At 46.4% G+C, this 25,122-nt stretch overlaps 1 protein-coding gene across 14 annotated transcripts in view; it reads right to left on the reverse strand.

The window, feature by feature from the left end:
• The window catches only part of arvcfb (ARVCF delta catenin family member b), a 177,645-nt gene that overhangs the window by 97,393 nt on the left and 55,130 nt on the right, over window positions 1-25,122 (reverse strand). For 10 of the 14 annotated variants that reach the window (XM_042100960.1, XM_042100958.1, XM_042100953.1 and 7 more), the window contains exons 3-5: window positions 19,922-20,023; window positions 13,261-13,359; window positions 12,476-12,730 (exon numbers count right to left, since the gene is read on the reverse strand). In XM_042100960.1, the coding sequence (XP_041956894.1) occupies window positions 12,476-12,691 (216 nt within the window). In that variant the 5' untranslated portion in view covers window positions 12,692-12,730; window positions 13,261-13,359; window positions 19,922-20,023. Of the gene's footprint in view, window positions 1-3,712; window positions 4,030-12,475; window positions 12,731-13,260; window positions 13,360-19,921; window positions 20,024-25,122 lie in introns of those variants that run through there. The other 4 variants (XM_042100949.1, XM_042100950.1, XM_042100962.1 and 1 more) reach the window with 4 other exon arrangements.

Raw genomic sequence — 25,122 nt, forward strand, 5'->3', positions numbered from 1 at the left:
GCAAGTATCTATCTTTGCTATTGCATAATTCAATGGGTCTTTTGCTGTTCCATTTTCCCCCCTCATGAATTCCATCTGTGTTAGGAATAGTTTGGCAGGCAGCACAGAGTGATATAGTCTTACTGAACATATAGCTCTGCTCCCGGTTTTAGAAGGATGAGAACATGCGGACCTATATCGGTCATGATCGTAAGCCTGCCAAATGGGTTATCAGCAAGTGAAAGAGAAAAAAAAGATAGAGAGTAAGGGAGATATAGAGAAGAGAGAGAGAGAGAGAGAAAGAGAGCTGCCTAACATTCCCACATTCCCTCCTCTCTATGGGAACCGAGATACCTGAGGGCCACTGGTATGCCCTGGACGGGGGGGGGGGGGGGGGGGGGGGGGGGCTCAGGCTGGGGATGGGTGGGTTTGCTTACACAGGAGGCTATGAGGGGTGTGGTGGGGTGGGGGGGTGGACTGGGTCAGCTGTTCCTGTAATTCCAGCCCCCATTCCACAGGGGCCTTGCCCCCTCCAGACCTTCTGTCCTGTCGAGGTGCCTGGGTTTACATGGCCGACACCCTGGAGGTCAGAGGTGGGGCGATAAGGGCTAGTGTGGGAGCGGAATGGGACACAGGCACGGCACGCGTGTTGTAGGGCTGGGGCTGCGCTAACAGCAGCAGCAGCAGCTGTAAGTGGGACATCTGGGAAGAGCCCAGTTCTGCCGCACATCCACAACCATCACCCCCATGAAAAGCCAGACAGCGCCAGTCTAGGGTGGACAACAGTCACCCCCCTCGGGCTGGAAGGGTGGTGGTGGATCACCTCCTACACCACCAGTGACAATAGTGGGGAGGAGGGAGAGCTCCATGGGTCTGTGCTCTTTCAGGTCACTGATGTTTTCGAGCTCAGTTCACAGACACAATCTAACTTCTCATGCTCTACATGTCTTCAAATATTGATCGGCGCCAAATGGTCCCAGTCACATTGTGGACGAAGGGCTGGTAAGGGTGGAGGTGGGGGGAGTTTGGGGGGGGGGGGTGGAGGCACAGACAGGGCGGGTGGGGGGGAAGTGGAGTAAACACAGAAAGCAGAGTGATCTACAAACACACAGACATACCCCAGAGACCGGGGCCAAACGATGGCTGGACTAGGGCCAACAGTAGCCAGCAGAAGTGCATTTTAAATCACATCAGTATTTTGACACGCACACACACACAAACACACACACACACACACACAGAGACACACCATACCACACACACACACACACACACACACACACACAGAGTGAAACATTAGTCATGGTCAAATATGAATGGAACTAGTCTCCTTACGCTAAGCTAGCTCATCTAGTGAAATGGGATGTTCATTTTTAATCTTCTGCGATAATCAGACTGTCTACTTCCACTACAATGGGGCCCACTGCTGAAATAACATAGCCAGACTGGTCCATTTTCACAGCAGGATCTCTTCAGACTGGGAGTGCACCGCCATGCTGTCTGTTTGGGGGAGGCACACATGAGTCAGGTGCAAAAGTAAAAATACTGCGTGGTTAAATTTAAACAGAGACACGGGGTCACACCCGTTCCCTCAGAGTAATTGATGGGGCTGTGCTCGCAATCTCCCGTGGATGGAGAGTCCATTTCACACGAGCTCCATCGCCGCTGGGAGGAAGACGAGAGCAGCTGATAAACATCTCTCTCATGTCTCCGCTCATAGCTCCCCCCTGAGTCGCGTGTCCGAGGCACGTGGAGTCTGACTGTCCAGGGCTGAGGAAAACAGCCGAGGCTCTGTGGTCACTGTGTGTGAGAGGATGGAATAGGGAACCCCTGAACTGTACGCCTCTTATCTAGTCTCAGAGTAATAAGCTACTGGAAAGCTGTAAACAATGACAAACATGACAAAAACAACCATAGATACCACAGTTACCAACATAACCACAACAAACAATAAGCAGCCAACAATCATAATCAACAACCACTACAACAACACACAACAACCTCAACAAGTAAACACATGCAGCACTCCTCCATAGATGCCCCATAGAGGTCCGCAAAAGGTTGGAGGTGCAGTGGGAGTGCACTGCAAAGCATGTTGGGAATCTTAGCTATTGGAGGTGGTGTGTATGTATGTGATGTATGTGTATATGGGGCTGGGGGTAGGGTTAGGAGCGTGAAGGGTGTGTGTGTGTGAGGGGGGGGGGGGGGGGGGGGGTGGGTGGGTATCAGGGAGGGGGATGGGGTCACGAGTAGGGCCAACCATCTCCATTTTTGGGCATTACAATGTTGTTATGAAGCAACCCATAGGGTGTCATGTTTAGGGTGCAAGCTACGGGAAACATGCAGGGGCAGTAGCACAGAAGAGGGCACAAAAAGTGTTGGGCAAACAGAAACTGCTGCAATGGGACCGGCTCCAGTTATCAGGTGACCCCCCCCCCAATCCACCCACCCCTCATGGCCGGACCTTAGACAGCCGTTAGCAGATTATCAGAGGCGAGCGGCTAGCTGTCAGAATGACTCTCCATGCCAAGGTATGTCCAAACGGCTTGGAGCCCTCGTCAGTGAACGGACAGGGAGAGATTAGCGTGCAAGTCCTTCTCAGTGGCAAGCTAATGCAATGATCACTTGGCCTCTCCACACACAGATGTGTTTTTCTTTGCGGCGGAGCTGTGAAACTTGGCGAGCCGGGAGACATTTTCACAGTTTGGCGTGACGTCGCTATCCAGCTCCCCCTTTTGTGGAGGGAGGGGGGCCCCTTCAAAGAGACAATGTACCAACACCGTACAGTGTCTGACATGCTTGGAGCAAAGCCCGTACACAAACAACCAACAGACCATCACAACACTCTCACTCTCAACAGTCTCATAGCATACAGCTGAGTGGAGACTATGAGTCTATAGAACTGAGCTGCCCTTTATTTGTGGTGACTACTGATCTTATAAGGATCCAGTTGTGGAGGGAGAGGTGTTGGGTGGGCAGCTGTAAACCCTCTCTCAAGACACTGAAGGCCCCCCCACACACACACACACACACACACATCCAACCCACACGCAGAAACTTTCAACACCATCAATTTTACCCCAGGCTGTGCCTCGCGCCCCTTTCCCAATCAGATATTTGGCGGCTACAGCTCATCAGCAGCACTTGATACGCATGCCGTCTCTGCCTCGGAATGCTATTGACAGATGTCCCATCTATCAGAGCATAGATAGGCTGAGCTTACGCCAACCAATCCAGAGTGTGTGCGCCTCTTCTGGAGAGAGGTATTTATATATGTACAGTATGTATGTATATGTGCATGTGTGTCTGAATATGTGAGTATGTGTGTATGTTTGTAAAGGGACTTAAAAGATCTACTAAATGCTGTCAGCAAAGAAGTTAAAGGCAATTGACTAAGGCTCTGATCTCTGAGAAGCAATGACATACATGTCTCCATAGGATAAACACAGTTACAAGTGGAACTGTGAGCTGTCTCCCTGTCACAGAACAAAAACACGCTGTATGTTAGCCTTTGTATCTGTGCGTTAGGGAGGCAGTGGTGCAGCCTGTCCCTCCTGGACACTAAGTCTCCTGAGGTCGCGAACTGCTCACCATGCATCTGGCATTTAGTGCAAGGACATTAAACAACAAAAGACAAAAGAGAGAGAGAGAGAGAGAGAGAGAGAAAGAAGATGAGAACAGAGAGAGAAGGAGAAGCGAAAACCCCAGAGAAATGAAAGCCACAAGCACTAACCTGTTTGACTTCGGCAGGCATTGCAATAATCCCTTTTTGCCGGCCGTCCAGACGAGAGAGAGAAAGAGCGAGACAAACAAATGAGAGCAATTTCCTTCCTTCTCTGAGAGAAAGAGAGACGAGAGAGGAAAGTTTCCTTTCTTTTCCTTTTCCCCTTTCTCTTTCCTTATTTACTTCAGTTCAGCTACTCCCTGTTGGTGTCCGGGCAGCTTCGGAAAACCTCTCACACAGCCATCCTCTCCCTACAGCGGCTTGCACGCATATACACACTCTCTCTCCCTCGCACTCCCTCTCTCCCCTCTCTCTCTCTCTCTCTCTCTCTCTCTCTCTCGCTCGCCCGCTAACTCGCCTTCCCCTCTCTCTCCCTCTCCCTCTCTCTCCCTCTCTCTCCCTCACACACACACACGCTCTAAATCCTCTCAGAAAGGAGAAGGAGACCGCCTCCTCGCTGCTGCTGCTGTTGGTTGCCGGTCGGCTCAACAGAGATGCTGGAGTTTTATGGGGGCTGTGTGTGTGTGGGGGGAGGGAAAAAAAATCCCCTGACCAGACAGGGCAGCTCTGGACAATCCAAAAGAAGAAGAAGGAGAGAGGAGAGGGAGAAAATAGAGGTCCCTACGTATCTTAAGGTTACCACGGTGAAAGAAACACACACACACACACACATACATGTAGAGGGGAGTGGAAAAAAAGTTAGCCTAGGAGGGAACAAAACCCTTGGGCTTGAGAAAGGGGGGCAAAGAGAGAAGGGGCCAGTGAGCCAGACGGCCGTTGCCCTGTTCTCTGTGTGTAGCTGCTGCAACACTCTTCTCTCTTTTCATCTCCCTCTCTCAAACAAAACTACACACACACACACACACACACACACACACACACACACACACACACACACACAGAGAGCATCTATGCAAACTAAGTGGCTGGTCAGGGGGAGGGCGCTGACAGACAGACGCAGCTGGAGCACATAGAGCCTCTGAGGCCCCGCCCAGCCGACGTGCCAAAGGAGCACAGCCCCTGAGGAGAGGGGAGGGGAGGGGAGGGGAGGAGGAGGAGGGGAGAGGAAGAGGGCACCCCCTTATCCCCCCCCTCCTCTCCTCTTCTCTTCACTCCTCTCCTCTCCTCTCTCCCATCCCTGCAAACTTCTTTTTTTACACTCATTCCATTCTTCCCCCTGCTCTCTCTCCCTCACTCATATCCTTTTGTCCTGTTGTCTTTCCAGCCTGCTTTCAATGGGGGGGGGGGGGGGGTCACACAAAACAGTGGGGAAAGGCGGAGACAGAAAAAAAAAAAACTCAGACATTATGCAGCAACCAACAGTGAGAAAGAATTTTAATCTAATAAAAGGGGATATATTTCCGAGCCTGCAAGGACATGGAAAAAGAGTCCATTGCAGGGCCCCACTCTTCTGGGGTTTTTTTCAGAGCTGAGAGAGCGACGTCTCTTCCTGGTTCTCTACTATGCAAAGCAGATAAAAATAACCCTTAAGGAGAAGGGGGAGTGTTCTGCACGGAGTCGGTGGCATAATAAACTACATCAAACGCGTTTCCATAGTTTCTTAAGTGTTTGCCTTCTCTGCTCTCTCTGTTCTCTCTCTCTCTCTCTCTCCCTCTCTCTTTCACTCTCTCTCTCTGTAGTCAACAACATCCCCGTGGACCAACGTTCTCCTCTCAGCTTCAAACACCAATATGAACCCCACACTCCAAAGCGGCCCTGTATTCTATCTTCAAAAAACCACACGCCTGCGTCAAATGATTTATTCTGATGTTTTTTCCCCCCCTTCGCTTTAATGTTGCACTTGAATTGGACAACATTACACTGTATTGCAGAGCCATCATTTGTTTTGAAAAATCACCCACAAAATGCTAGCGGTAATCATAGCTTCTTAAGTTCCTGGGCGTCAAGACGTGGCTATGGAACAGATGGTGGAAAGGTTAATGCAGAGCATAACAGAGCATGCTGTGGTCGGACAGTCAGACACCTCAAATGAGCCTGGAGCCTCATCTGCTAGACTCATGTTCTTCACAAAAGGGGAAAAGGCTAAACAAGATGGCAGAACGAGAGGAAGAGGCAAGAGAAAGAGAGATGGAAATGTGTACTGCAGAAGATGCACGTGTGATGCTTTAACAAGGTCGAGAGAGAGAGAGAGAGAGAGAGAGAGAGAGAGAGAGAGAGAGAGAGAGAGAGAGAGAGGAGAACCGGTGCTGGAAACTGGAGCATAATTAGCTTTCATCATTTTGAAAAGTGCTTTGTTGGAAAAAGTGGCCATTCAGCAAAGTGGGAGATAATAACTGTGTATTAATTAGGTTCACACTTCTTACTGTACATTCACTGCTTTCTGTTCAGGTTACACAAGAGTTTTTTTTAGCTTTGCTTTTCCTGTAAATATAACTCTAGAGAGAGTTTTCTTTGGCCATGATGGCTGGTTGAGTAACCATTTCTTTTTGTGCTGTTTACTATTAATCCACACTGGGCATCAGCCTGTGTTATGGCCTTAGGCACACACTGTAGAGTGTAGTATTTCACCTTAGTGCCTGCTGTGGAAGAGTTTTGTCAGAGAATTCTCTTTCTCCTGTCTCATTTTCCATCTCCTTCACCTGCTTGCTCAACACCCTCTAGCTGTTATGACAGGCGGACAGACAGAAGGAAAAGCCCAAAAGACCGACCGACAGCAAGAGAAAAATATGCCACTGGACTGGAGTTAATATCGGACTTCTCCCCTTCGTATTATTTAGGACGCACCGCGCTCGCCTGCGGTTTCCTGAGAACGAACCATTGCAAACAATGGGCTTTCTGTTCTGTGAATTCTGTGAGACAGCATTTCTTCCCCGACTGGCTAGTCACTCAGTCCAAACACATGGCAGACTGTTAACAGCAGGTGCAATACAATTCAACTTATTCACACCAAATGTCAGTAAAAAAAAGAACAATGACGGTAATGAGAGAAACCACAGCATCAGTGTTCATGAAATCCTCATACTTCAACTGAATTTCTGGACTCCAGATTCATGGGCACTGGTGCCTTCAACAGCAATCCATCTTCTGAGTCGGCCCACTAAACGTCAGGTTAAGATCATCTGTACCCAAACACGCAAAGCCCCAGTCATCAACATGCCAAACATCAGACGCAAACAAAAGTCAGATGCATTTCTACTCAGGAATGCAGGAATGTCCTGTAAGCCTAAGTAGAGCCCGATGCCTAGAATGGGCCAATGACGTTCCTAATTCCCTCCTCACAAAGACCTCTACCCGCATGGCTGCGCTCAGTGAAAAAAGAAAAAGACAAAGAGACCAAAGAAAAACACAAGACCTTGGAGATGTGAAGCGTCACGCTGTAATGATTGTTTCACACCATCGCTGGGAGAGAGGCTGAACTGCCCACAAGTTGCCTCCTCCAAAAGGTTCTAAAATTGATTCATGGCGGTTCTTCTGTTTGGTCGTCATTTGTAAGCCATTTACACGGTTGTAATTCACGTGGTAAAATACGACGTTTCGTGTACGCTTCATGCACGCACACTGTAAAAACGCAAAGGCCTTTGAAGTGGGTGAAACACCTCCTTTCAACTGCGCAGGACGTCTGCCCTCCCAAATGGTTTGAATTTGAGGATTTAATTCCAACGGGTCAACCTCCAGACTTGTTTGGCTGTAACCGTACAGAAGGAGTTAGGGAGGTCACATTCTTGGAGTGGCACTGGGGTCACCTGAAGCTGGGACCCTTATATTAAACACATGGTGTCCACACCACCACCTAGTCTGGTCAGGGCGCAGTCTGTTTAGGCTATCACCCCAATGTTGTTGTTCACTGATAGTTAATTGTGTCCAGGCGAGCGCACCGTGCCAAAGCCAACTCGAGCATTCTGCCACACTGACAACAACATGACTGCCATACCACTCACAGCCAGTAAACAGATCAAAGCCTGCAGACTCACTCACACAGGGCAACAATTGACAGACATATTCTTTAGTCATAAGACAGAAGGACCAGATGTACTGCAACGTAAACTGGCTGCAATAACTTTTGTTGTGACTTTTGATTATTGCCATCATTTTTTGATTATTAGTATTTTAAATTGGGTAATCGATACAATAAATGTCTAATTAGAGAAAATACATATCAACAGATTTCAAAAGATTTCCGGCTAAGGCCTGAACTTCCTTTAGTACAGTTTACATTAGTACAGTTCAAGTCTGTGAACTACACTGCAGTAATGCAAGCGCATTGGTATTTTAGTTCATGTATGGTTAGTCTTCCCAAGAGACTGCATGGTGTTTTTGTAAGAGAGAATGCTCTTTTTACCTACAGTACCCTTAACAGCATGCTAAACAAAAACCAAGTGGCCTTTGTGAACCTTTTGGATATTTTTGTGTAATGGCGAGATCAGACTAGTTTAGCATAGTATAATTAAAGCACAGTTTTATCACAGAAACAATGTGAGCATATTATAAGGATTGTGTGCATATTCTAAGGAGATGTAATGAGCTTGCGATACAATAGAGTAATAATCTGGACAGTGCTTTTGGATTTGGTTTCATAAACTTATGTTGGTGTAACGTCATCCCTGGTGCCCATAATAAAAATGATTTATATTATTTTGGATTATGCCAGACCATCGTCTGCCTGATTTCTGATTGGACCAGAGGGAATAAATAAAGTATTTGATACAAATAATCCAACGCTGTGGTTCAACATGACGTGTGCGACTTGTATCGTCTTTGTATAAGAGGCTTACTGACACCCAGCATATTTGACACTTGACCTTAACTGCTAATGATAAAGACAATTGCTATCGTCCAAGACCTACAAGAGGGGGAGAAGGGGTCACATTCCCACAGTGACATGGAGGTCTTGTAAAGCCGGGATCCTTCTATCAAACACATGCATCTGAACAGCCACACTGTCTCACAGGCTGTTCAGCCCATCACCAGAGCCTTTATTACCGTCCACTGACAGTTAACTGTGTCCAGGCCAAACACATGCTGCCAAAAACTGATTCAGGCATTCTGCAACGCGAGCATTGTGTCGGGAACAAGAGCAGGAGAGCGAGAGCGAGACGAGACTCCCGCTCTTGAGCACGGAGGTGGCTTTTCAGAAACTCTTTCGGAGATTTTAGCGAGTTTAATGGTTTAATGGATTGTGATCAAATGGCTGCGAGGGGCACAGGCACGGCAGATCCAACTCCGAGCCCCGCGCTGATTCCATAGATGGAGGCCTAAGCGGCCCCCGCAGAATATAAATAGCGTCGTGCCACAAAAGCCATTTCTCTCTTTCTTTGCTCCTCGCCGCCACGCTGAATGCGGAGGAATGTGTCCATCTCTAACCTTGAGGACAAGAATTCCTGTCGTCCAGCGTTAGCCATGCAGCGAGCTGGAACGGGGCGGCGCCTTAACCCCCTCACCGGCCCGGTCTGGGCATTATTTATGAGTCCACTCCCATTCAGTAAACGCTGGGCGCTGTGCGACGGCCAGAACAGTCTCACAGCAACAACTCATGGACCCAAATTATTCCGGATTAAGAGAGGTTGTCAAAACAGATCTACATGCAAAGCACTGAAACACATTGTCAACAAGTGGCACTAGACTAGAAGCTATCAAGTCAAATGTAGGATGTTTTTTTCCTATCAGTGTGTACATTCCTAAAGAATACTAATTACAGTGTATACGGGTATTGCTGAAACTTGATGATACAAGACTGACTGATTGACAGGCTCAGTGAGAGACAAACAGACAGAATGTGAAAGAGCGTGAGAGAAAAGGGGAGGCAAAAACAAAGCATGAGTGCGAGAGGGGAGGAAACAGACAGGGAGACAGAGCGAGAGTGCCGGGGGTAAACAATGCTGCCTGTTTCGCACCGAGGTAATTACACATTTACAGGAGGCGCACATTCTCCTAATGGTGCTAGGAGGAGAAAAGGGGAGGTGTGTGTGTGTGTGTGTGTGTGTGTGTGTGTGTGTGTGTCTGTGTGTGTGTGTGTATGTATGTATGTGAGAGTGGGTGTGTGTGAGGAAGGCCAGGACTCATTGTTAGGCAGGTGATTTATGAGGTCCTGGGCTCACACTGCCGCTGCCAGGGAGGGATATATCTGCGGCGGTGACACAGCCTTTGTGTCCATTGTGCCTGGGCGAGAGCCAGGGAGAGTGGAAAAAAGGAAAAGAAAAATAAATAAAGTACGGCAAGTCCGGCTCTTCGTACGTCTCGTCGCAGACAGGAGAAGCAGATCAAAGAGGACACGGTATCCTCTAAAGCTCGGAGTCCTTTTGAAAGTTCTGCCGCATTTAGAGAGGGGCAGCCGTGAACAACAGCTCTAGTTACCATCTTTGCCTGTCAGTCTGTCTCTCTGGAATATTAAACAGCACTTTAAAGGCAGAGAGTAAACCCACATGTGACGTGGCTAATGTATATGCGTTACTTTCACAATACTCTAATTGAGCAGTGGAAATGGTTTCAGCTCAGCCATAGTATTATATCTTTTTTTGCCTCAAAGAGAAACATTCTCAGAGAAAGACCCTTGATTCAGAGCTACTGGAGTTAAACATATAAAATGTATCAGACACAAAATATCTTGAGAACTAATGTGTTAAATCTATAATTCTCCTCATAAAAAATAAATGGAAGAGTTTCGTTCCAAAACGTTGTAGCCACATTTTAATTAATTTTTTAATTAATTATTTTTTTTATTTTATTTTGTTTTCCAGGCAATATCAGTGGAACTGTTGTTGGGTTATTGCAATTTGATTTATCTTTACTTAATAAAAACAACACAACTCCAAACTTTTCATGTACAAAACAGGTCAACACAAGATACAAGATGCATATTATACTGCTATGCATGCATCTTACACTGGCATTTACTCTGCATTATGGACCGCATGTTACACAATGACGTTATTGATTGCTGGATGGAATTGTGACAGAATAGTCAATGTGGGAACAAACATAACGATCATGCTCACCAACACAGCACTGAGATGACACAGTTGTCACTGTACATGGAAATTCCACTATATGCCGTGCATTTACCACTATGATAACCACAGACGGTCTTGTGTTCTATTCCCATCATACCAGATGAAACACGGATATGAAGATAAAGCTTTGACATCATGCAGGAATACATACATTATCAGAGACACGCCCGCACACACACACAAACACACACACACACACACACACACACACACACACACACACACACACACACACACACACACACATATATGCAAGGCTATTCATGGCTCTCTCCTACAATCCATCTCCATGCATACGATCTGGCAGGCGCCAGTGATTTCCTTTTCCTTCCTCAAAACCATTACCTAACCCTAGCGACGATTCCGCCAAGCACCGGGGGCCCTGAGGGACGAGCGATGCCATGCTGCTACATCACGCATGGAGTGGGAGCGCACACACACACTCTCTCTCTCACACACACACACACACACACACACACACACACACACACAGCATCTAATACGCTACCTGGAAGCGCCTCGTCGGATGCTCAGTGATCTGTAAGCATCAGAGGACAAGTGGACGGTGGAAAAGAGGTGGAGCAGATGGCAGATGAATGGATAGACAGAAGGATAGACAGAAGGATAGACAGAAGGATGGATGGAAGGATGGATGGATGGATGGATGGAACAGGTGGAAGCATATGCCAAAGGAGCAGAAATGCACTTCACAGACAACAGACCTGAGAGGTTTGTTGTCGGCGATGGCCTAGCGCCTACTTTCAGGTGTCAGTTAAGTGAGAGCCTGAGAATGAGTGAATGGACGCCCAAGCCATAACCTTTAGGCAGCCCTGTCTACAGTCACATATGATTTCATAGGTGTGAAGAAGGGGTGATCACAGTCACAACACTCGTCAGGCAAGACGCAGATCAAAGTGTGCAGCATGTGCTGTGACAAGACTACGCTTGCTCACACAGGGCAAGAGCTGACACTTAATTTTTAATTTCAACCTCTCCTCTCGCATGTGTCAGCAAGACTCATGCAAGAAGCACCAAACAGAATAAATGTATCTGAAAGCATACTTTGCTCAAACGTGACAAGTGCTAGTAAAGAAACCCAAGGGGACTCAAGGGTTTTGTGACACTATTCATTCGACACTTGACCTTAACTGCAAATGACAATTGCTGTTGTATTATTCAATTTGGCATTCAGGAGTTTTGTGTGAGAATTGATGGGCCGCAGTGACCACTGACATTTCAGAGGATTACATCAGCCTCATTTAACATCTCCACACGTCCCTGACCAGGAGGGGGAAAAAACAGAAGAGCAAAATATTACCAGCGACATGCCCAGAGCATCCCACAGATGGGAAGACACTCCATGAGTGACACAGGAGGAGAACAAGACAATATCGAGATGCACCGAGTGGAAAGACAGAAGGAGGGGGCCACACAGCTGACGGGATTAGTCGGGATGCAGGGGAAGAGATCGAGATGAGAAATCTCTTCCCCAACATGAGCCACCACAATGACACGACACCTAGCCCAACCAATCACAACAGAGATTGTTGACGACTATTGAGAGTATGATGAATGGTTAGATAAAAGACAAAGCCACGGAGTCATGGCGCCATGCTCTCAAGCCTCCAGAGCTCTCTGGGCATGGGCAACACGCATGAGGATGGACGATCCGCTGGGTGGACGAGCGGGAATGAGAGCGACAGGCGGTCGGGGCGGAAGGCGGACAGACAGACGGGAGGATGCAAGCAGCTTGCCTCGGGGCGGGGATGATGAGCGGGCAAACGTTCCGGAACTTTCTCTTTACCTGCATCACCACCTGCTGCCAGGCGAGCGGTTGGCTGGCGGCCACCGTGGTGCAGCCGGCCGTGGTGAGGTCCGCCGGCAGGTTGGCGCGCTCCAGCTGCAGCGAGACGTTGCGGCGCTCCTCCTCGAGGGCGCGGGTCAGCCGCTCGAAGCGCGCCTCCTGCTCCTTCACCGAGGCCAGGATGCTGGCCGCCGAACGCACGTCATAGTCCTCCATGGCGCTCCCCGAGTGCCCCAAGTTAGGCAGTGCTGCGGTCTTAGTGCCGGGGCGGCAGGAGCACGAAGAAGAGGAGGAGGATGAGGAGGAGGAGGAGGAGCAGGAGGAGAGAGAGGGGAAGTGGGGTCAACAGGCATTAACTCAGTTAAGAGTTCACTGCAGAAACACCATTAGTTCCACACAGTCATATTACACACAAAATCAAACATGAAATGGTCACGACTGGGAGCCATGAACTGGATCCACCACTCAAGACATTCACATATCAAAAACAAAATGCTTCTTCTCTGACTCAAATATATCCTCAAATACCAACAACAAGCATGCAATAGCCCTACCAGACTCCATGGCAATATCAAATGAAATTACAAGCAGCGGTTTATTTGCACACAGCATGCACCACGTTAGACATTACATCCAACATATAACTCCACAGCTATTACACCTTTGATTCAATCACTCAAGCACCACTGGCCAAAGGACATCAAAGATAAACACAGGCAAGCAGGTGTGATGGAGAAACGGCAATTCGCTGTGTTTACTTTTACACAGGTCATCTTGATACACACCTAATAGTTAGTTGGTCACAGGCAGTTAGATTACACACATCCCCCAGTAAGGACAGAGAGAGAAGGAGGGGAGCCAGAAGACTACAGTCTGACAGAGGGCTGCAAAGAGGGAAATAAACAAACAGACAGTGAGAAAAAAACGTTAGATCAAGGGGGTATTCCAGAAAGGAGGTTTAACAAACACTGAGATAAAACTTATCTGAGATAAAACCTCTGGGTTGTCTAAACCTGTGGCGACTAAACCCAAGCTGTCGGTTCCAAAACACCAGTTACCAGTTAGTTCAATCAACCCTGTGTTAGTTAACCTAGAGTTGTGCGCGTTCACGGCGAACTTATAAAGGCATCATCTATTGAGAGTCAAAACCATGAGTGAAACCGGCGAAACGAAGAGCACCGTATTTTTCAGAGGCGGAGTAGCAAGTTCTCCTCGAGGCTTATGAGGAGGAGAGAACTGTAATAACAAAAAAGAGCAATATTTGAGCGTCTGCCAACGATTCCTTGCTTGGCAGAGAATAGCCTAACTCACCGTGTAAATGCGTAAGTTTAGGATAGCCTATTAATGTCAAAACGTACAATTAAATAATTCAGTGGACATTACGTAGCCTAGAAATCTAGACGCACCCTAGCGGCAGCAAATTTAATTTGCTGCCTGGGCTAGTCTAGCAACTCTCTGTTGGCTTGCGAGCTGAAAAAATGTAACTTCGATAGGGCCGATCACATTGTGTATAGAGTCATTAGGCGGGCTTAACATATTAATGATTGATGGCAGAGTTAAAACGATTCGACGTGGCCCCAGCTGTGGCGCGGCTGGCTGGGGCACCTGCACCGTACGCCGGCGACCCGGGTTCGATTCCTGCCCCGTGGTCCTTTCCGGATCCCACCCCTGCTCTCTATCCCATTTGCTTCCTGTCACTCTCCACTTTCACTATCATTAAAGGCATAAAAAGGGCAAAAAAATATACTTAAAAAAAAAAAAAAAAAAAAACGGTTCGGCGTGAATTCCCTGCTACTTGAAAACAAAGAAGGTGGATGTTGCTGTTGGCGAACGAGTTAAGCTTTTTTTAAGTTGGTAAAAGTTTGAACTAGCCAACTAGCTCCACTGGTGGGAAAACGCATGGGACTCATGAGTTGTAGCGCTATCCTATTGCGTGCAGAGGGAATTTGAAAGACAACCGATTATCCCGCCCCTCGGACTGAGCACTACGCACTCAGCACTGCATTTTAATGTGGGTCTGGCTCGTCAGGCTAGATATTACGTATTGACTGCTTTGAATACGTTGTGCTTTCTTAAACTAGCCTACCTTTTGATTGAGTGGGCCATAGACTCCTTGAGACTCCCAAATGTAATTTTCTATTTTAACGTGGGTTCTGCAGTGGGCCAAGTTAGCCTACTGTACATTGTTGCGGAAGGGTGATGAGTATCGGAAGGCATAGGTATCCTCTATCCCCCAGTAGCCTACCCATCAAGTTCTCCTGTAATTGCACATATAACATTAAGTTACAGCCTACACATTAATTAGTCTGTAGTGGATCTGATAATATTCTAGTAAGGTATAGGCCTAGCACACCCTGTTGAAATGTGTCTCTCAAATTAGATTCCCGGTACATCCTGGCATCGTGTAGGCCTACTGGGCCCTGCCATTTCGCCTCCACGTTTGTTATAAGATGTGAAGCATCACATATCATCTGGCAATTATTAAAATAAAAATGTGTTTTAAACACAAACACCATTAAGAGAGCATCCAAAAATAGAAGTGGCCTATAACCTATCCATTACACCTTAATGTGAGGACATTCTGAAAAAGCCAAAGCCCGTTAATTGAAAGCTCACCAGCAAAGACAGCCTAGTGTCGGTCCAATTTGGAAAACGTATTAAGTGATGCTGACCTGCCAGCTGGTGAAACTACACTTTAATGATCCTTGTGGGCTTGTGGCCAGAAAAACGAATGAAATTGTGCAGGAACTGCTTTAGCACAAGGTAAACTTTACCCACCAATTTGAGAGCAATCATCGATGCACATATAAGAGAGGCAAAAAGTGTATAGCCTATTAAAAAACTATTTTATCCCAAATGCCATCAGCATTCTTAACCAAACTTAGTGACAACATACCTGGCTGAGATTCGCTGAAAAACTGTAGCACTCTCGCAAAACTTTGTAGGTTTTGTTCAGGTTAAGTTCAGAGCCTGTTACCATAGTTACTTTCATAGCCTGATCATTTTTGAACGTTTTGGAACTGAAATCCTAGGTTTACCACTTACTCTGGGTTAACATAACCAGTTAAGTTCAGAGCCTATGTTACCATAGTGACTTACATAGCCTGATCGTTTTGGAACTGAAGTCCCAGGTTTACCGCTTACTCTGGGTTAACATACCCAGTTAAGCTAGTAAACCTGCTTTCTGGAATACCCCCCAGGTCGACTATGAAACATTGTTTTATTTACCAGTAAAGATTGGAAAAAAAGGAGGAAACAAACTGAACTGCTGTACTTTCAGAGCAATTTTTACAAGGATATTTCGTTTGGTGCACCTAAATGAAAATCTAGAGATTGTGTTTGCGTATGATGGGGAGGATTTAAGGCTGGTGTAGATTGCAGGATTTAGTAGTTTGAAAAAGCATGCATAAACAAACAGTATAGGCTCAGTGGGAAACTCTTGGGCAAGGCTCCTATTCTCTTTGAAGCGCAGCGCAGCACACAACACGTCTTTGATGTTTGTTTCTGGCTGATCATTTATTTATCTAGAATGAGGCTCTGACACCAGTTTTCTGTGGAGGCACTGTGGTGTGGTGGAGCTCCCCAAAGAGGGGCCCTGCTCCATGGGTGTGGTGGCTGGGGGTGCAGGGGCGGTCTACCTCCCTTACTTTTTTTTCCGGCCCCTTTGGAAAAATGAAGACATGGAGGAAGGACTGACTTTTTTGAATATTTCATGTAATGTTACGCTAACTAATAAGGGCATGCTTGCCAACAGGGAGGACAAATGTGACATGATAATCAGCATTAAATAGGCCTTCATTGGAACCTGGGAAGAAAAAGCCTAAAGGTTTAAAGTTCTGACGAGGCAACTTTTTTTTTGTTTTCCCCCTCACGTCTTTGAAGTCTAAACAAACCTGCTCCTACCATCCTGGCCAGGAGCGTCGGTCAGTCAGAAAGGCAGGACTATCCCATGACACGAACCGCAGAGAATGCAGGACGCATTTCAGAGCCATCCACACAGCACTTATCGTTACCGCACGCCTCCTGGACACGTCCAAAAATACCCCACTGATACCCGGCGGCGTGAATTTGAAGAATTCCTGCTCGACAAATAAGCCCCCTGCTTGAAGATGTTAGGCAGCAGATGTCTGCTAATGGCCAGTAGGCGAAAAGAGGGGGAGACTCTGAGGGCCATCTATTTAACCTGCTCCTCCATCAGAACCAGGTTGCTCGCATGCTGCATTAAGCACATGCTAATAAGCCTTTTAAATACACAGGGAGGGCAAAGGGGTCGTTTGCACTGCTGATTGTACAACTCTAATGCACAAAGGAGCAAATGAACCTCCTAATGAGTCGAAACAGGATAGCTGAAACCAAATTATTTCGAATGCAAAGGCAATTTCAGTGAGAAGTAACATTAGCAGCTGAAAGTGAAGCTGGTGTGAATGCCGTACACATGTCAGAAGCAATCGACAGGCAGTATCTCCCCATACTATACCCCCTGGCCCAACAGCCTGTGCATGATCACAGGATCTTTACACGAGCAGGAGGGCTCATTCTTGACCAGGGCTTTCCCTGAAGGATAAATGAGTTTCAGAACCAGCCCCTGCGCGGCTAAATATAGCAGCGTAATAAATTTTACTCTTGCAGCCATATATTCGACGTGGTTTGGGGGCTAATATGCTGCAGTAACAGCAGCGGCTCGAGCCGAGCACTTAGAAAGCCCAACTGGAAAATGTGCCGATAAATCCTTAACACCTCATTCATTAGCTCTATGAGACCATCTCTGTGCTGGCACAATAAAACACACACCCAACTAACAAAACAAATAAATGATAGTTAAATAAATAAATAAATAAAAATACATTTTAAAAGTTAATATTTTAGAATTTAAATTATTTCAGAATTTCAGCTAACCAAGAGACATTGCACTGCAGCTTCTACCCTGTATTGTTTACCTATATGTTTGGGCTTTTTTAGCCTTTATTAAAAAAAAAAACAGTCAAGAGTGGTAGGAAGCAAGTGGGAAAGATAAGGGGGTGTGGTCGGTAAATGACCATGGGTTGGATTCAAACCCAGGTCCTAGTGGGCACTTGAAACTGTTTGGGGTGTGGATGCTGCAGCTACTTACACCACAGCTCTCCCTCCTTTCTGGATTTCTAACTCGGTAGCAAAACACAACATGCTAAGCTGCCTTCTTGCCCTGTCCAACATGTTCCAGTCTGAAATTACAGTAGGTCTAAGTTTCAACCACTTGGTCAACAAGGTACAGCTCTTGTGATAATATATTGTTAAGGATATAGGTGTTTCGGTATATAGGTGTTTCAGTGTAAAATAATTCAGCACACCTCAATGGGGGCTACCCTCCCGACAGTGACGGAACGGTTTGGCGGTGGAAGCCGAGGTTGGGATGGATGACGTGAGCTACACGGTTGAACAGAGTGGGAGAGCCTGAGGAATGACATAGTCATAGCCCCCAAACCCCATAATTAGGGACAAGCACCATTTCATTAGCCCAGATCGTCAACTTTTAGCACCACTCAACCCCAACAATCAGGAGGCGGAGGGGAGCTTAATGACTACACCTGATGCTCACCCTACCCCCTCACACAAACGCTGAGCTCTGAGGAACAGGGGACTACCAATAAGCACCTGCCCCACTCCACACTGCACAGGGAGGGGATGAGCGTCCTGGCCCTTTTCCCACCTGGTCTCTAGAGTAATAGACTCGGCCATTTACTGTAAATGAAGCAAGGGGGACAATTTGAGGCATTAAACTGGATATAAAAAAAAAAGTGATTAAATGGGTCCTCTCTCAGACTGAAATTGTATAAAACATGGGAGAAAAATGACAGGTCAAGCAATTTCTGGCAATATCTGACACATCTCTCTATTGTATTGAAACATGTAAGACATTGTCATGTTCGATATTCTTCTCACATTAAAAGCCTGACGCAAATTCCGCAAATGGCCATGTTTTGGACAGCCCTCTCAACTCTTTGGTCAGGTGTTGGGTAGGGTGCCAGGCAAATACTTTCATAAAATCATGCAACATACTCTACCTTGTCTGTGGACATCGTTATTTGCATTTGTCAGATAAGCCTGCAAACCCCCACTCCAAAGCATGCAATGTTCCACTAAAGATAACATACTGTATGTCTACAATGGTAGAGAGCAACGGTGAAGTAACAAGACTTGCTTGTTTTGAGTTGGTGCGGCCCAAAAGACTAGTCCTCACTGACTTTGAAGATTTCCTCTTTCATTAAGACAAAATAAAAGCCTCATCACAGGCCCAGTTAATCTAGCCTCCAATTTGGGATTCCGAGTGTTTTTCCCTCTATGGGACTTTAAAGCGAGAGTTAATCTATGGGCCGGCTGTAGCATTGTGATGGCTGGATAAACAAAGCTTAGCGCAAAGCATAGACCCAAACTCCTGGTGTGGTTCTCAGCTAGGGAGAGAGAAGATACCATTGTTTCCCAGCCATTCTCCCTGTCATTTCTTTTGAAGTATTTTCTTTTGGTGCGGAATCAGAGGGCTTGCTTGTCCTATTCTCTTCCCACTCACTCCCTCTCACACACACGCACATTCATAAACACAAAGAAGAGCACACACAAACAAACAACCCACCACAAACACACGCGCACACGGACACACTCACACAGCCTCACAGGCAGGTAGAATTCATTAAGAAAAAAATCTTTACGCACACACACTCTACATCAGCACAGTTGATTCAAATCGGGATAAAAATCTACATTGATAAATACAGTAATCCACTTCCTGAACCTTCTTAATGTAGATGATAAAAGACTGCTCTGATCGTATAGACTGACCACACAAACAGCCACCGGTATTTGAAAAGAAACGAAGACGGTCTGCTTCGCGTCACGCCTCCATTTTGAAAAATACCATAGGAGAAGAAGCAACAACAACAAAAAAAACACATAAATATGTATTTGATTGTGTCAGAAAGGCAGTGGAACACAGCAGGAGATGAAAAGAGCTGTCATTTAGGAAGCTCTCGCTCCCTTTTCAGCCCTGGAGAGGGAAAAACTGGACCAGAACAAATGCCTCTGCCTCTGCTTTTCCACCACACTTTCTTAAGTGGGAGAAGCAGAGCACGTAAACACACTGAAGGATGGGGCATTTAAAGGGATTATAAACACAAAGTTCTCTGTCCAAGCGAGCAACTCCAATAACAACCCCTGTGAATAGAGATACCTCAGAGGGCTGGGATAGGACACACAATACAGTGTGGATTCAGTCACATTAGAATTAGAACACAGGTAAAACAAATAAAGGCACAGAATTTGCGGCGTGTGTGTGTGTGTGTGTGTGTGTGTGTGTGTGTGTGGGGGGGGGTGTTAGGGGGAAAAATGATGGAGTCTAATGGAGTCTGTTATGCATTAGACAGGAGGATGAAGGGCTAAAAAGTGGAGGAGAGAGTGCTTCTTGATTTGGGGTACCTTTGGCGTTAGTAGTGCTATCAGGTCGCAAGTGGATGGGACGAAATGTTAGAGTTGACAGGATCGCGCTGTCCAACCAGGATGACGAGACTGCCTCGGCAGCTGCATAGGGACACATGAACAAGAAGAGTGGTTACACAGATGAACGAACACACAAACACACACACATACACACACACATCAAGACATAACTTAGGCAATTATTTAAATGAGACCTTTACACAGTACAACTGCCTGAGGCATAGGTCAGCACTTCTTCATGTTTTGCAATATAGAGTTGTGACTTCATGGCTTTAAGCCAAAATTGGAGGTTACACTAATTATTCATTGCTCTCCACACTGCTGGGCATTTCGCTAACGATACCATATTCCACATTCTCCTGAGCCCCCACACATTTCCTTACTCCTCATTATTGATTTCGCCCCACTGTCTATTTCTAGGAGCCTGGTGTTTAACAGTCTCCTGCAGCTGCATACTGCAATCAGAGTTATCCTTCACAGAGAGAACAGATTCAGCTGTACATCTACTAGAATTTAACATCAGCAGTTTCAGCGGCAAGGGGAAAACCTGAGGCGAATTCATAAAACATGAGCCTAGCGTGTCTAGCATGCCTAGCGTGCTACTTTGCCATTGTCTTGCCTATAGGGCCACTGTGGCGGCTCTGGGGCTGACGACTGAATTGCTCAAGCATGTCAACCCCACCACCCCCCACCACCCAACCCCCAAAAGTTCTTATTTTCCTGGGGATTACAATATCTTGCATTCCCCAGGGATCCATGGCTTCTTTAACTTCAAGGACAAGCAGCCTTTGAGCACCTTGGATTTCTAGGACGAACATCAAAGGTAAGCTAAGCCGGGTGGCATTAGTTATCGCTGCTCCCAGCTCAGCCATGCTTGCGCCCCAATGTCTTCAGAATAAGAGATTACACCAGTGCACATATGCGGTTACATGCCAAAAGCACCCACAGTCAGCATTTATACTGTTATACCGTTCAATGGGTTATGCCATTTCTTACTCATCTGCTTTCAGTTTGGACTATGTCTAGTGTATAGGAAAGAATAGGGAAATATCCTGCAGAGTTGAGCGCCACACACGCCTGCATAATGTAGAAAACACAACAGCCTGATGACTCATATCTAAACAGATGATTCAGATGACTTGTTTACGAGGCATCATGATTGAAAAAAGAAAAGAAAAGAAAAAAAAAAAAAAAAAAAAATCACCCAGACATCCGTATATTTAACAAGCAGCACAAGCACAACAAGCAACAGCTATCCCTTGGATGTATGCAAACTTTAAAAGAGGGGAAAGGCATGTTTTTAGAATCAATAATGAATGTACTACAGGTCTTTCAGAGCTGCTGTCAAGAGAGGCATGATAGATAAATAGATAAGTTCCCTTCTCTCGGCTGTCTCAGCTGCAGCACAGTTTTATTTCTGAGGCCTTCTGGCACACAGAGACACATTTTTCTCCTGCTTTTCCGCTCTTCAGCCTCCTCCTCCTCCTCCTCCTCACCCTATTGCTTCAGTAGCTCAGCGGCAGGGTGATGGATTTGCGGAGGAGATGGGAAGGAAAGAGGCGACGACAGGATTTCTCAGCTCACAGGAGTAGCTTCATTAGAGAGCTGTGAGATTTAATGGCGCTTGGCTTCGTCTCTGGCAGGCCAGCAAGTCACTAGTGAGCAGGAGACATTCTTCATGACTGAAAGGGAGGGAGGCGACAACACTGCCAACGCATTCGTAAAAAGACTAGACATTGCGACGCAACAGCAGGATATTAACTCGACAAGTACATTTGTGATCGAATTGAGCCAGGGAGAGAAATATCAAGTATAAAATCTCACAGGGGAGCCAAACAAAGTGCATCATTCTGTTGCCATGGATATGAAGTAACCTGTGGCAGGGCTGGTGATGTCTCGGGGACAGCCAAACCCAGGGAAGTCATTTCAACACAGTGCAGATAAAACCAAATCAACAAAAAAACCCATTGAACTGTAGATCTCTGAATAACAGTCCTGCAAACGTAAATAAAAACGTACCCAAGTTCAACAATAAACCACCTTTTTCCCCCACGGTTTGGGGCCTCATCTCAGCCAAACTACTTCAACCATCCAGCACTCTTGCCTCCAAAGCTCCTAAGACTCCCTGTTTGTCGTTTCTTTGGGACAAATCCCTTGTGTGACCGGAGCGAGCTGGAAGGGTAGAGGGTGGGGGGGCAGGCTTGAGAAATCCTCCTTATTGATGTCCTTTTGTTGGGAGCTTGAAGTCATCAAGACTAATTGGCTCCATCCAGCAAAGTGAGACTGGCCCTAATGACGATAACGATCCCTCATTAACTGTTGGCAACCTTCACAAATCCTTCAACAAAGCATTAGCAATGTAGAGCTTCATGTCTTTGCAGCAAAGAAGTGAAATAGGGTACTTCACACTGCCTTCTGGTAGCTAAGATTTGACAACTCTTGCATTTGGCCAGTAAGGCACCAAAGTCCAATTTTGCCAAATTTAAATGAAAATGTTGTGAACTTGTGATCCTTTGACTCTTTCCAGTATAGTCATGTTATGCAGACAAAGCTAATGAGAAACTGAACTTTTGACCATCAGTTGAGACAAATGTATCATCTGAATGGTTACTCAAGAGGCACGGCATGAGTAGAGGCGAGGCTCCACATAATGTCCAGGTAATCCATTTGCTCGACTGCTCTTCTCTTCAAAGCATCACCTACTGTAGACGACACCACACTGTAAAAAAAATGCCTGACTTTGATTGCATGCCACAACGCATTGGACTAGTCAACTGATTGAACAATTGAAAATTACTGTCCATCATCATTATGTGTATCAAAGTGGCCATGTCAGAAATATTGGTTCCCTGAGAGAACACTGGGGGAGACTGACCTTCACTTGGCTCTTTTCCATCGACCTCACATCACAGAGCCATCAAAATCAAACATTCTCTGGGGGAAAAGCTGAATTGAATAAGCCCTGGTCAAAAAAAAAGTGTCTGTGTGTGTGTGCGTGGGGAGGGAGGTTACCTCTGAAGAAGCTGAGTGGCAAGCCTTTCAAAAACTTTGACGGCTTCAGGAAAAGGAAAATTGATGAGGGTACACCGAGGTCTAGAGTCTTAGGTGTCAGCCAACAATTTTTGCAGGGAAAAGTATACTATGTTTGTTTGCTTTTCCGACCCCAAGACTTTATTTTCTCTCGTCTGCTGAGCAGAGAGGTTGCGCCAATGTACGCATTTCATTTCATCAGAGACTGTCAAGCATTTACTCCATCAACATGCTCGGAGGTGACAACACATAGACACACCTCAGCAACCTCTTTATGGACCACTTCTCTTAGATGGATCTGCAACTCGACTCCAGGCATCTCGTCGTTGACATGTGACACAACAACATGAGGTGGATGCAAATAAGGATGCAATGAGCGGGAAACTCTTGCAACAACTGCTGAGCCCAAAAACCTGTTTTTTTTTTTGGCTTAGACAAGTTTTATGGACAGCATCCAGCTTGGCTCATCTTTCACTGACCCCTGCTAAAAAGGCACAATTGATTACCGACTTCTCTGAGCATGTGACCTCAGTCACAAAGCTATACAGTATGTCTATTTATCATAAACAATATTCAGACGGTCAGACAACACAATATGCCACACAACTTGGCAAACTTCTTTCCAAACTGGACAAATGCAACGTATTGTTAGCTGGCCTACCTGTTTGTGTAGTGAGGCAATTACAGATTATTCAAAATTCAGTGGCACATCTGGTCTTATATCAGCCAAAGAAGACATGTAACTTCTCTGTTAGCTAGTCTTCATTGGCTTCCTATAGCAGTCAGAATTAAAAAAACTACAAACATAAACATACAGCTCTGGAAAACATGAAGAGACCACTGCACATTTTTCTGATGTCATCCTACAGTTGCTGAGTGACATTCGAATGCGTTGATGGTAAAATTTCAAAATTAACAGACCAATGCAAATTTGAATATGACCGTCAACTCATTAAATTGTCACTCAGCAACTGTAGGATGACATCAGAAAAATGTGCAGTGGTTTTTTTCATTTTTTCCAGAGCTGTATATGATATGTGTAGTCATCTGTTATGACAGAGCTGTATACAGTTTCAATGTAGATTCATGAATCCAAGGACGGAACAGAGATGTACAAATGAATCACTCTCACACAACATTATGTGCACTTTTTGCTGTGGCCTTAACCTTTCAGGAGCCAAACTCTGATGCTGAAGTGACCTGATTTCTCAAAGTGACTCACTCCCTTTTAAGAGCGTTTGATTTTTGCCCCTTGCTAAAAGCAGTGTCATGAATAAGGTCACTCATACAGTGGATCTCTCCATCTCGCCCTCCAGCTGAAGTCACCCCCCCCCCCTCCCCCCGCACATACACACACACACACACACCCTGCAGTAGGTTATATGGTGAGTGAGCTTCAGTCTCTCTGAACGGCCTACTGCTTTTGTCAGTCACCTCGGAGCAAAGTCCTTAGTTAGTCACAAAGGATCAGATCACCGTGGGCGCAGCACTCCAAGGTCCTCCAGTCTGCTGCCGAACTACAGCTACGCTGTTAGCCCACAGTGGACCCATGTCCATTTCCAGCTGCCAACTGAATCACATGAAAGAGAACGGAAGCGTGCTCTTTCTCAAATACCCCTCATACAGATGCTGCAGTGGGGTTTTTGCCTTTGAACTGTTAGGTGAGGATTTTTTTGTTGGAAATTCCTCATTCTCAAGTGTGTCTCCGCTAGCTCCTGGGCATAACGCAGACAAATAAATAAAAACACTGATTGGGATAACAAAGCATGAAAAACCAACATGTTTTTTTCCGTTCCACTCCCCAAAAAGCCACATGGGGGTTTATGTTTGTGTGGGGAGGGGAGACGGGGGCAAGTGCGGAGAGCTTCTGATGTCTGCGCGCCAGAGATTGCAGCACACAACGTGGAGGCAGCGGCGTCTCTTCCCCGCAAATCTATTTGTGCATTCAGCCCATGAAGAGAGCATGGCCTGGAACATATGGATGATCAGTCTCCCCCGATGGCAGCGGCAGAACCTCTCGGAGAGGAGTTTTCACGGCCTGCCGGTTTGAATAAAAGATATGCAGGGGAGGTAAGGAGGGTGGCGGTGAGGGTGAAGGTGGGGGTAGGGGTGGCGATTGCTCGATGCCGGGCACGCTAAACCTTGTACTC

Source organism: Alosa sapidissima, chromosome 8 (genome assembly GCF_018492685.1).
Source record: "Alosa sapidissima isolate fAloSap1 chromosome 8, fAloSap1.pri, whole genome shotgun sequence".
NCBI classification, from domain to species: Eukaryota; Metazoa; Chordata; class Actinopteri; order Clupeiformes; family Clupeidae; genus Alosa; species Alosa sapidissima.